Source organism: Macaca nemestrina, chromosome 1 (assembly GCF_043159975.1).
Source record: "Macaca nemestrina isolate mMacNem1 chromosome 1, mMacNem.hap1, whole genome shotgun sequence".
Classification (NCBI taxonomy): Eukaryota; Metazoa; Chordata; class Mammalia; order Primates; family Cercopithecidae; genus Macaca; species Macaca nemestrina.
The window spans coordinates 144,719,965-144,732,917 of NC_092125.1; the positions used below are offsets into that span (position 1 = coordinate 144,719,965).

Here is a 12,953-nt window from a genome sequence, read left to right on the forward strand (position 1 = left end):
GTTGCACTTGACACAGCTGAAAAGGGTTGGCATTTTTCAAACTTTCCCAAATATTGAGGGAGGAAAAAACCCCCACAAGAGTACAGTCAAGTTATTAAAGTGACAGAATTACAAAACAGAAGATTGGGGTTGGGAAAGAAAAAAGAAATGCTCCCCGGTTCCCACCTAGATTTGAGTTCCTAAAATCCTGCCTCTTGCACACCCCTTTTTCTTTCTAAGGAAGCTAGTATCTCCCACCTTCTCAAGAAAACAATGAGTGCTCGATTAGATTTAAATCCCATCCCCAAAGAAAGGAAGCAGTCTTCTAAGTTCTCAGCCCCATGAAAACCACCAAGCACTTTCTCTACCAATCCCCATATTTCCAAGACTAGTTTTCTCCTGCAGTGTTGTCGCAGGAGAAAAGGGTCTGGAGGCAGGAAACCTAAGGCCGATTCACACTGATTTCCTAGAACTGAATCAAAAAGAAAACCCCAACTTTCCACACCTAAGTAACAAAAGAACCAGACACTACTCCCTTTGCAACCCCCTCCCCCCCACAACCCCCCTACAACTCCCTCCCACATACAATGCCCCCCCAATACCCCCCTCTCAACACCCCTCCCCCCAACACACACACACTTTTTCTGTGTGGCAGATGGGAAATTGAAAGTATCTCTGATTGGTTGCAGAAAGCAACCAATCAGACATTTGCATAGGAGTGTAACTTTGTAACTTCTCTTTAGCCTCTGATTGGTTGCTTTTCACAACCAATCAGACTGATTGTGGAGTCACTACTTCATTTACATAGGGTGTACACCAAGTAACCGATGGGAAACCTCTAGAGGGTATTTAAACCCCAGAAAATTCTGTAAAGGTAGTCTTGAGCTCCTCTGCCCTGGTCGCTGCCGCTCTGTGGCGTGTACTTTCGTTTTCAATAAATCTGCCTTTGTTGCTTCATTCGTTCCTTGCTTTGTGCGTTTTGTCCAGTTCTTTGTTCAAAACGTCAAGAACCTGAACACCCTCCACCAGTGTTATTGTTGTTAGTAGTAGTGGTATTACTATTTTGACGTTAATTTGGCTAATAAATCTAGGGATATTTTGCATTATCTAGATGTTCTGCCAAGTTTTCTATACGTAGCTATCAGCCAAATTTGCAAAGGCCATGAAAAAAAAGATGATCAGAGTATGACCCATATCGTCGTGCCTCTCATGCACACATTGGTCTCACGTAATTTTGTTTCATCTCCTGCCAATTCTAAAAGGGTATGCAAGGCAAGATACTATAACCTATATAAACCTACATACCCTGTATCAAAACGACGTGCCTAAGAAGATAACATGCTAGTTGATGACAGAGCCTGAAGAGACACCTGTTCTGGGACACCTGTTCTGGATGACCTAAGTGAATTTCTCTTTTTATTTTGAATTCCTTAGAAAGAATCACCCTTGGGGCACGTAAGAACCGGCTCAAATGGGAGTGCCTGAAGCCGGGTGGGGTACTGGGGCCGGGGGGTGGCGGTGAGAAGGTGGGAGAGGAAGGGGTGGTTAGACTTTTAGGGATGCAGGCTTTGGCACCACTACGAAGCCAGGGTTTTCTTCGTGTTTTAACTCTGTCAGATTGAGAGTAGCTCTGTTGTAGCCCCTCTGCAGGGTTCCCATGAGACTCTTCCTAGGCAGTTACGTTGACTCGCTTAGCAACGTAGCAAATTACAGAAACGGAGTAAAAACGTAAGAAATCTCAAAGCGCGTGACGTATGGGATCTCACTGTTCTTGGCCCTTCTCCCGACCCGTAGCCCCGCTCTGTTACGACTGCGTGGGTGAGTCGTCTATAAAAACTCATCTCTGCGCGTCTCGTCGCCACACTCGTTTCCTGTTTTCGGCGGATCTGTTGTGGCTTGTTGCGGGCACCGCAGTGGCCCTGAAGATGGCGTCTACCAGCCGGTTAGTATGTCCGGCCCAGCCCGGCGAGCTGAGGGGCGGGCGCGAGCGCCGCGGGCTTTCAGGCGGCCTCCGGGCAGCCTAGTCGGACTAAGCACCGAGGGGTATGGGAGAGAAGCGGCGGGACTGGCCGACCGGCCGGGACAAAGGCACTTCCAGACGGCAGGACTGTCAGGGTGTCGGAGGGGTTACCCAGCTGTTGACATTATTGCTTCGGAGTCTTATGTCGTCTTCTCATGTAGACATCACCCTTTGTGGGTCCTGGTGGGCTTCTGTGTCCCTAGCCCTTGTCCTCGTCTTTTCTGAATATTTCAACCTCCCTTTATTTTCTTCTTCTTCTACCTCAGCCCCTCCCCCAGCTTGTTGTTTTCGTCTACGGCCCAAACAACCCGAGGTCCGTAATTTCTCCTTTTCAAAGGAACGGGAAATAGTTGCTTCCGGGTCCCTATCGATCTGACAGCTAGGAAGTTGGGAACGTCAGCATTGGTAAGCCAGATGGAACCAGGTTACCATCACAGCGGGCCTCGAAAGTGGAAGTTAGAGCCATCGGAAGAGTTGATTAGTTCCATGCTAAAGGATTTGTTTACAAATATCGTTGCCTGTGTCCTTCTGAAGAAAATCTTGCATAAGAAATTTAGTTATGTGTGCTGGGAGGTTGCTCTTCAGTATATATTTAAAAATGCAATGTACTCATATCTACAGGAAATGCATGCAGTACCCTTAGAGACAGCCTTTAATCTTGTGACCTGAAAAATGCTTGCAGACCCTAATTATATCTCTCATTACCACTATGAGGTAGATACTAGTATTTTTGCGTAAGTGTAAACTGAGTCATGCCAATGTTGACTTTTCCAAGGATAGTGTTAGAGTGTAGAGTCTAAGATAACCTGTTTCTTGTTATCCACACCTGGCCTTTGGTTAACTAATGCTGTGTTAAAAGTATCAAATTAATTCTACAGGTTCTGGAACTCTGGCACCATTTTTCTGACCCTATCAGCTGTGAAATTGGTTAATTTCACAGTGAAAGCCATTTTTACAAAATAGCCTTTTCTGGTAACTGCCAAGACTTACATTTTATGGTTAGAAGAAAAGAATTTGGGGTGGGATGCGCTTTAGCTAATATACTGTTTGAACAGAACTCATAAAGCCAGTGACACTCTTGTTTACTGATTCTGATTCTTGGATTGGATGCTCAGTCATTCTATCTGGGTGGTGGTCTGTCAGGTGAGGCCTCCTTGTAGGTAAATGGAAAACTTTGGCTCCCCAAATCACTCAAATATGACTTAAATTCTGTCATGGCTTTTTAAGTCTGAATTTTTTTCTAGATATGTGCAATTTATGTATCATGGCAGTTATTGCTCAAGTTTTTCTATCAGTGACAAAGTTAAATGTAGAATTTTTTATTTTTTGGAACAGGCCTGGGCTGAAGTGCAAGTGGCACAATCATGGCTCACTGCAGCCATGACCTCCCCAGTTCAGGTGATCCTCCCACCTCAGCCTCCTGAGTAGCTGGGACCATAGGTGCACACTAATTTTTTTAGTGTGCCTGGCTAATTTTTTTATTTTTTAATTTTATTACTTTTTTTTTTTGTAGAGACAAGGCCTAGTTACATTGCCCAGGCTGGGCCCGAACTCCTGGGCCCAAACAGTCCTCCGACTTTGGCCTGCCAAAGTGCTGTGGTAACAGGTATGAGCCACTATGCCCAGCCTAAATATATTATTTCTATCTTTTGCATGTTTTTCCCTCAGGAAGATGTATTGTTGCTAGGCCGTGAAACTGGCTGGTGACCTCACAGAAGAATACAAATATTTTGAGTTCAAATGTAAGCTTCGCCACTTACTAGTTCCATGACTTCAGGCAAATCATTCTGTGAGCATAATCTTTTAAAATGGGAAATAGGCCTTTCTTGCAGGATTGCTGTGGAGATTGACAATAATAAATGTGTAACACCAGCAATACAGTGTGTACCCAATAAATGATAGCTCTAAAATGGGGTTTGGGATTATCTGGTACTTTAGATGTTTTAATGTCAGTGGTGGTGGTTTCCCTATTCCTCCCCATTGTTTCTCTCTGTTACCACCTGCACCACCCCATTTGTATGGTTCCTCTTTTGTATTGTGGGTAATTTGGTTAAAAGTTTACTTATTTAGCATACTTTTATTTTGATAGGTAACACATACAAATGGTCCAAAAGCAAAATTACAATAGACTAAAACCATGAAAAGTAGTCTCTCAAGTCTCCCCAGATCAGCCATAGTTACTAGTCTTTTGGTGTTTTCCTCGTGCTTATGATTTAACAAGTGTATACAATTAGTTCTAACCTCTCTTCTCCCCAAAAGTGACCTGATTTAAACTCCATTCACTACCTTGCTTTTACCTTTTTTTAATGACATTAGCACGCAGATTTTAAAAGTGGGCAGCTCAGTCACAAAGTGAGCACATACATAGCTACTACCCAGGTAAGGAAATCAGATACCACTAGCACTAGCTAAGACACTAGCAAAGTCTCTGTCCTCAGTCATTCCCCCTCCCTTGAGAAAACCGCATCCTGATTTCTAACACCATCAATTTGTTTTGCCTGCTTTGAAGTTGGCATAAATGGCATATGTATTCTGCTGTCTAGCTTCTGTCAGTATTTTGAGGTTCATCCATGTTACAGTGTATGGCTAGTTTATACTTTTCAGCTTTGTATAGATTTTCTACCTTACTCCTCACTCTTCATATCTTTCAGATGTTTCTGTATCATTACATGAACTTAGAGTTTTCTGTCTACTTTTTAATAGTGCAGAGTGTTAGTTCTTAGTACTGTGTTTAACATGGCCTCCTCTTTTACTCATTTGTAATTAGTACTACTCTGCTAACATTTTCCTTTATTTCAACATAGTTTTTCGTAATTGATAACAACTGTTTAATTTTATTTGTCTTAATATATTAAAATACTTTCCTTAGAGGAATTTATGGAGTAATCACAAATATGAAGTAATACTTACCCCTGCGTTTTCCCAACGAGAAGATTCAAGACATGTTCTGGTTAAGCTGAGTAGATAAATTTGGAGGGGAATAGGGATAATTTTATCAGTTTTCCTGTAGATATCATCATCTAAGTTGAGAGTTAACCTTCTGAATGGTATTTGCTAACATGAGAAACTTTACCCCAAACCACAAATAACTATTTACATACTATAAGAACAGTTGATTTTTGTCTTTTACGTGCATCTGATGTCCATAACCTAACCATTTATTGTATTATTTCAAACGATTTTTAAAAGGGCCTTATTTGCAGTGCTACCAAGCATTTATGATTGGGAGGTCATACCCCCTGAAATAATGATCAAATATTTGTTGCTTTTACAGCTGATTCTGTCAGATCATTTATGATTAATGTGTAAAAAAAAGATGAACATGTCTTCTGCAAACTGCTTTGTTGTTCAAAATAAGATAAATTGAGCTAATTATTAATATCACAGATAAATTTACAAGTAGCTTTTGAAACAATTCCTTGAATGATAAAAAATTCAGGAACTCAATTCTGGACTAAAGGAAATCATCAAGTCTTAAGTTCAGCAGAGCAACTTCTACCATCCCTCATTTCTATACTTACTGGGTTCAGTGTACTATTTAAATCTGTTACTAAAGTAGTTAACAAGTAGAAAAATACAGAGAGAAATTGTTCTCTGACTAGACAAATAAGTGGCAAAGAGCACAAACTGGATGGTAATGTAAATGCTGCAGGTTATTATGGTAGCTAGTCATTACAACACTAATCAGCATTTAAAAAAATCTTAGTAGACTACATATTAAGAGAAGAAACTAATTATTTTCTATTTATGTTTTGAAAGCCTTCCACAGTAAAATAAGAATTCCAGTGGAAACTACTTGCCAGTTACTAGCTAGAATTTAAAGTAACCTAACTGGGATGTTTACTTTGAAAATCTAGCTCACACGTGTTATAATCGTATGTATTGAAGAATGTTCACAATCTTTGTCTTCCCCATCCCGCGTCCCAGGAGATTACTGTGATACATGTTGATTGGGAAGATGTAAAAATACAACTTTTTTCTTTTAGTTTGGATGCTCTTCCAAGAGTCACATGTCCAAACCATCCAGATGCGATTTTAGTGGAGGACTACAGAGCCGGTGATATGATCTGTCCTGAATGTGGCTTGGTTGTAGGTGAGTTGTTATTATGGTTTTAATTTAAATTACTGTTTAGGAGGCCAAGCACCGCGGCTCATGCCTGTAATTCCAGCACTTTGGGAGGCCGAGGCGGGAGGATCACCTGAGGTCAGGAGTTTGAGACCAGCCTGACCAACATGGAGAAACCACATCTCTACTGAAAATACAAAAACTAGCTGGGCATGATGGTGGGTGCCTGTAATCCCAACTACTCGGGAGGCTGAGGCAAGAGAATGGCTTGAACCCGGGAGGCAGAGGTTGCAGTGAGCCGAGATTGCATTGCATGCCAGCTGGGGCAACAGAGCGAGACTCCTTCTCAAAAAAAAAAAAAAAAAAAAAAAAACTTGTTTAGAGTTCTTCACTTTTGCATAGTTTCCAAACTGTCATTTAATGAACACATTTTGACTTTCTTCCCCAACAAATAATTTATTGCCAAAAAAAAAAAAAAGAATTAGGAAACAGAAATGAGTAAAGTTGTTTAGAAACATATTTTATTGTATATCCAAATTTATGTTTTTATAATGTCGGGTGGGAGCTAATCCAGAAGAAATGAAAAGGCCACAGTAATTTCCTAAGTCCTTCGTCTGAAATACTTGGTGGAGGACTGGGGAGATGGGCTGACACTCATGCATATTAAATAATCAAACTTTTGTGACTTTTTTATATGTTGAGAAGTAGATAAACATGATTTTTGAGTCTCACCGAAAGCCTTTTAGTCCAAAAAAAAAAGATTTATTATAACTTTTATATGGAATCATTTATTGATGAATGTCTAGTATAAAATTACTGTCAAAAATACCACTTAAAATTTCACCTTGTTCCTACCTGCGCACTAATTTAGATATGCAGCAGAACTTTAGACTGCAGATAGTCTGTTCAAAAACTATTCTTGTGGTGGCGTTGCAGCATCTGAGAATCGGGGTAATATTTAGCAGTTTGAATTACTTAAGAATGAAAACTCTAGAAGGATTGTGGGCAGTATTACAGAAGCATTAGTAGTGGCATACTGTGGAATTGTCTTACTTGGTCCAAGAAGGCTGTTTGCCTCAGACCTACAGTGGAAGTTTTAAAGTATAGAGTTGCTAATAGGGATTGAGAATCATTTGCTACTGTATGCCGCTGAGTAAGGAATAGCCAATACATTTACTATATACTAGGTACTATTCTAAATGATTTACATACTCACTCAGTTTATCCTCACAACAAACTTGTGAGGTGAGTACTAACATTATCTTCACTTTACAGATGAGGAAACTGATGTTTAGGTAGTCTAAAAGATTGACTCCATTGTCTGCATGGGAGGCAGATTTCTATCTTGTATTGCCTTTCATAATAATAAAATTTTAATCTGGGGTCATCAAAGTACAACCCATCACCTGTCTTTATACGGCCTATTTGCTAATATGGCTTTTACATTTTTAAATGGTTGAAAAAAATCATTATTTTGGGACATGTGAAAATACAAATTTCAGTATCTATAAAGTTTTTCTTCGTTTGTTTTTTGAGATGGAGTTTTGTTCTTGTTGCCGAGGCTGGAGTGCAATGGCGCAATCTTGGTTCACCACAACCTCTGCCTCCCGGGTTCAAGTGATTCTCCTGCCTCAGCCTCCCAAGTAGCTGGGATTACAGGCATGTGCCACCGTGCCCAGCAAATTTTGTATTTTTTTTTTTAGTAGAGACGGGGTTTCTCCATGTTGGTCAGGCTGGTCTTGAACTTCTGACTTCAGGTGATCCGATCACCTCGGCTTCCCAAAGTGCTGGGGTTACAGGCGTGAGCCATTTCGCCTGGCCAAAGTTTTTTTTTTTTGATATGGAGTTTCGCTGTTGTTGCCCTCTTGTTGCCCAGGCTGGAGTGCAGTGGTGCGATCTCAGCTCACCACAGCCTCTGCCTTTCAGGTTCCAGTGATTCTCCTGCCTCAGCCTCCTGAATAGCTGGGATTACAGGCGCCCACTACTATACCCGGCTGACTTTTTGTATTTTTAGCAGAGACAGGGTTTCAGCATGTTGGCCAGGCTAGTCTTGAAATCCTGACCTCAGGTGATCCCCTGGCCTCGGCCTCCCAAAGTGCAGGGATTACAGGTGTAAGCCACCACGCCTGGCCTGTTACCTATAAAGTTTTATTGGTATATAGCAACACTCAGTTGTTTACATAGTGTATGTGGCTCTTTTCATATTACAACAGCAGAGCTTAGTAGCTGCAACAGAAACCATATGTGCAGCTCTCATCACTTGTTCTGCTGCTCAGCATACTAATTGCAGTGATGCAGTTATAACTCAGCAACATGTTGATCGCCACATATGTTGCCATACTGCACTGTTTTATTTATTTATTTTTATTACCATTACATATCCATCACACCAAAACAAGAAAAGTTAACTTTGAATGTCATGCTTTTAAGGCCTGGTGGAGTGTGGATTATTTTGCTACTGAATTAGATGGCAAAACAGTTGTGTTTATTACACAATGATACTATAGCTGTGTTAAAAGAATACAGTAAGCGTGGACATTACCATACTGAGCACTCATTAGAATATTTCTAACTCAGGAAAACAATGGTCAGAAGATAATGTAAAATAGAATATCTTAACACAACATAATTTTTTCACAAAAATAAAAGAATGAAACTGCGGCTGCAACTGAAGTTTCTAAGTGGCTTATTTCTTGGCCAAGCAAGGACAGCCATTTACCAATGATAATTAATTCATATTTGATTGCAAGAGCTGAATATATGTGTCCAGAGAAAATAAATTTATTTAAGACTGTTAGCATCTCACCAAGAACAGTTGCTTGAAGAGTTGAGGACAGTGGAGCAACATCAGTAGTCAGTTAAAAGTCAAGGCAAATTATCTCAGGTATTTTTCTTTGGCTCTTGATGACTAAATTGATGTTATTGGTACTTTTCAGTTGTTTATTCAAGAAATCAGTGCTGGGCCGGGCGCAGTAGGTTACACCTGTAATCCCAACACTTTCGGAGGCTGAGGGGGCTGGATCATGACGTCAGGAGTTCAAAACCAGCCTGGCCAAGGTGGTGAAACTCTGTCTCTACTAAAAATACAAAAATTAGCCTGGCATGGTGGTGGGCATCTGTAATCCCAGCTACTGGGGAGGCTAAGGCAGAGAATTACTTGAACCCGGGAGGCGGAGTTTGCATTGAGCCGATATTGCACCACTGCACTCCAGCCTGGGTGATAGAGTGAGACTCTGTCTTAAAAAAAAAAAAAAAAAAAAAAAAAAAAATGCTGAGCTTGTCAGAAGAACTAGCTCCAATGGGTTGTCTACATGGAGCAGCTATAGGAGAAAATAGCTTCAAAGCATTTGCGAAAGTGTTAATTCAGTATAACCTGAAGTGGACTCTGCTAAAATTTATTATAACTGATAAGGGTAAAAATATATGTGGAGCAGAAGACTTAGTGGGACAGATTTGCCAAGATTGAAAATGTAAGGTGTTTAAACAGCCTGTTTATTATATTATTAATCAGCAGTACTTTGTTAGAGAAGACTTTAATCTACCTGGTGTTACTGAACCAGTAATTGTGAACAATGAACTTCATTCACTCTTGTGGACATAACTATCAATATCAGTTCTGTGACTTTTTTTTTTTTTTGAGACAGATTCTCACTCTTTTTCAGGCTGGAGTGCAGTGGTGCGATCATGACTCACTTCAGCCTCAACTCCTGGGCTCAAGCAGGACCTTGGCTAATTTTTTTTTTTTTTTTTTTTTGGTAGAGATAGGGTCTCACAGTGTTGCCCAGGCTCGTCTTGAACCCTGGCCTCAAGTGATCCTCTTGTCTTGGCCTCCCAAAGTGCTGGGATTATAGGTGTGAGCTATCATGCTCGGCCAGTTTTGTGATATTTTTTGTTAGAAATAAAAGCTGAATATTTCTAACAAAATATTGTTAGGGTGACTTGTCTTAATGACACACTAATTTGGTGATTTAGCAGTAGTAAAGTTTTGTTGTGATTTTTCTGAACTCAGGGGCCAAGAGTAAGATTTTTCTGAATCAGTACTGCCTTCAGCTACTGCTATTGAACACTGGATGGTTTTGAAAATTAGCTTTTGCTGCAAACTTGCTAATACTTCTTAATGAATTCATCATAGAGTTACAAGGCAAAATACTGCTTTTCTGTGAAACATAAACTGCGGTAAAGTCAATTTCACAAGTTAACGTTTGAATCATAAGTAATGTCAAATTGCTTTTATATACTTTATATACTTTCAGTGCTGTCAGAAGTTAAAATAGGATATTCATTACCACATAGATTTGCAGCAGATATATTTTCCAGGCTTAAGCTATATTTTCAGCGGTGTTTTTCAGACCTGAATGCAAATGCAAAGGAAATTTTCATATTTTAAAATTTGTTTTCATTGCACAGTTAAGGGGGTTCCATCTAACCTTCAATTGGTAGTGACTAATCTGCAGGGTAACAGTATGTAGGCCATTATCAGGAGAAGAATGTGATACAATTCTATAAATGCCTTCCAAGCAGTAAATATGCTCAATTAAAATCATACGCTTGTGGATTAATATTGGTATTTGGCAGTAATTATCTATGTGAAAAGAAAGTGAAATATATAAAATCTTGTCAGTACAACATCATTGACACATGAACATTTGTCATTCATTTTGATGATAGAGAACATTAACTTTGAACTCCAGTTAAGTGAAATGTTATCCCCAAAAAAGAGAATTTTATTCTTCTCATTAGTAGACATGTATTACAGTAAATTACCTAATTATTATATTTTAAATTTCAACAATAAAAAATAGTGGATTTTTTTCTTATTTTATATAAGTACCTACTTAATATCCTTAATTTTGCCTCTTGACCCACAAAGCCTAAAATGTTTACTGTGTCACCCTTTACAGAAAATGTTTGCTTAACCCTTCAGTTAAATGAGAGCCTTCCAATTCTTCCACAATGTTAAGATCAGACTGATAATGTGTACGAGTGAGACAGACAAAACTGAAGATAATTTCAGCTTCTTAGCTCTCCTAACCTCTGTAGCTCTTTTTTTTTTTTTTTTTTTTTTGGAGTGAGAGTCTTCCTCTATCCCCCAGGCTGGAGTGCAGTGGCACGATGTCTGCTCACTGCAGCTTCTGCCTCCGGGGTTCAGGCGATTCTTGTGCTTCAGCCTTCTGAGTACCTGGGATTACAGGCGTGCACCACCACACCCATGTGTATTTTTAGTGGAGACAGGGTTTCACCATGTTGTCCAGGCTAGTTTTAAACTCCTGGCCTCAAGTGATCCAGCTGCCTCAACCTCCCAACATTCTGAGTTTACAGGTGTGCGCTATGGCGCCTGGCCCATTTTTAAATAACGTAAAAGTATCCCATTATATTTTCAGCCTTCCCACCAGCCTCACTTCCGCTTTAACCAGAAAGACAGTTGAGATTAATCAGCCAGAAAAGGAAGATACAATTCACAGGACTTGTATGCTGCTTTCTTGTGCTTGGAATTCCTAATTTTTGCTTGTACTTTTCTGCTGTATCAAACCAAAGGAAGTTAATTTTGTTTTTGCTTTTATTGATTTATTCATATCAAACACCATGTTAAATCTTGAGGTCTGAAAAAAATATCCAATAAAACTTACTTTCTATGATATATGACAGTATTTCTTTTTGATACTGATTCTTCTGACATCAAATATAACCAACACTTATTTTAAAATATACGGTAGGCTCATTCATAGATTAATGAGTTAAATGTGTAATATACATGTAAGTGAAGAATCCATTCCATTACCAAACAAGGACAAGTGTAGAAGAGTCTAGTAGGAAAGTTCTGTTTTGCTGAGACTATCATCAAGCAAATTAAGTTGGAAATACCTAAATTGAACATAACACTGCATTAGTATAAATTAATATGACATACATGCCTGTATATATTAATGTCATATATCAATAGTGAATTTAGATTGCATTAAAATTGTGTGTCACTTGATGAGGATATGTTCTGAGAAATGCATTGTTAGATGATTTTATCATGTGAACATCATAGATGGTACTTAATAAAACCTAGATGGTATAGTCTACAACACACCAAGGCGACATAGTATATAGCCTATTGCTTCTAAGCTACAAATCTGTACAGTGTTAATCATACTGAGTACTGTAGGCAGTTTTAACTCAGAGGTAAGTATGTATCTTTTTCTGTTTTTTAAATACATATCTAGTATTTATTGTTCTGACTTCTGGAGCTTTCGGCCAAACTCTTATTCTAGTATATGGTGTTTTTAACATCCGGTTCAATGTAGGCTTTGTGGGGCATGTCTGACCAATTGTACCTTCACTTACTAGTTCTTTTTTTTTTTTTTTTTTTTTTGAAGATAGCATCTTGCTCTGTCACCCAGGCTAGAGTGCAGTGGCATGAGCTCAGCTCACTGCAACTTCCACCTCCCAGGGTCAGGTGATTCTCATGCCTCAGCCACTCGAGTAGCTGGGATTAAGAGTGTGCACCACCACTCCCAGCTAATTTTTGTTGTTTTGGTAAAGACGGGGTTTCCCCATGTTGGCCAGGCTGGTCTCAAACTCCTAGCTTCAAAGAGATACCCCAGCCTCGGCCTCCCAAAGTACTGGGTTTACAGGTGTGAGCCACTGCGCCAGGCCCCACTTACTACATTTTTGTAGGTACTCAGGTACATTAACTTACCCAGTTTACCTATGAAAAGTGGGAGAAAGCTAGTATCCTTTCATCCCATTGTTCTGTGAGTTGTCAGGGTGCATACAGACCCTGCCATATATGTGAATGTGTTCAGTTCTGTCTCATATATCGAACATAGAAAAGGTACAATGAAAAGATGTTATTATAATCTTAAGGGACCACCATTGTGTATATAGTCCATTCTAAGCCAA

The 12,953-nt window shown here is 39.6% G+C and overlaps 1 protein-coding gene across 1 annotated transcript in view; it reads left to right on the forward strand.

Moving 5' to 3' along the window:
• The first annotated feature begins 1,541 nt into the window (after positions 1–1,541).
• LOC105482808 (general transcription factor IIB) overlaps positions 1,542–12,953 on the forward strand; it is a 38,488-nt gene continuing 27,076 nt past the window's right edge. The window contains exons 1-2 of the mRNA XM_011743154.3: positions 1,542–1,921; positions 5,986–6,092. Of these exons, the coding sequence (XP_011741456.1) occupies positions 1,734–1,921; positions 5,986–6,092 (295 nt within the window). The 5' untranslated portion in view covers positions 1,542–1,733. The remainder of the gene's footprint in view (positions 1,922–5,985; positions 6,093–12,953) is intronic.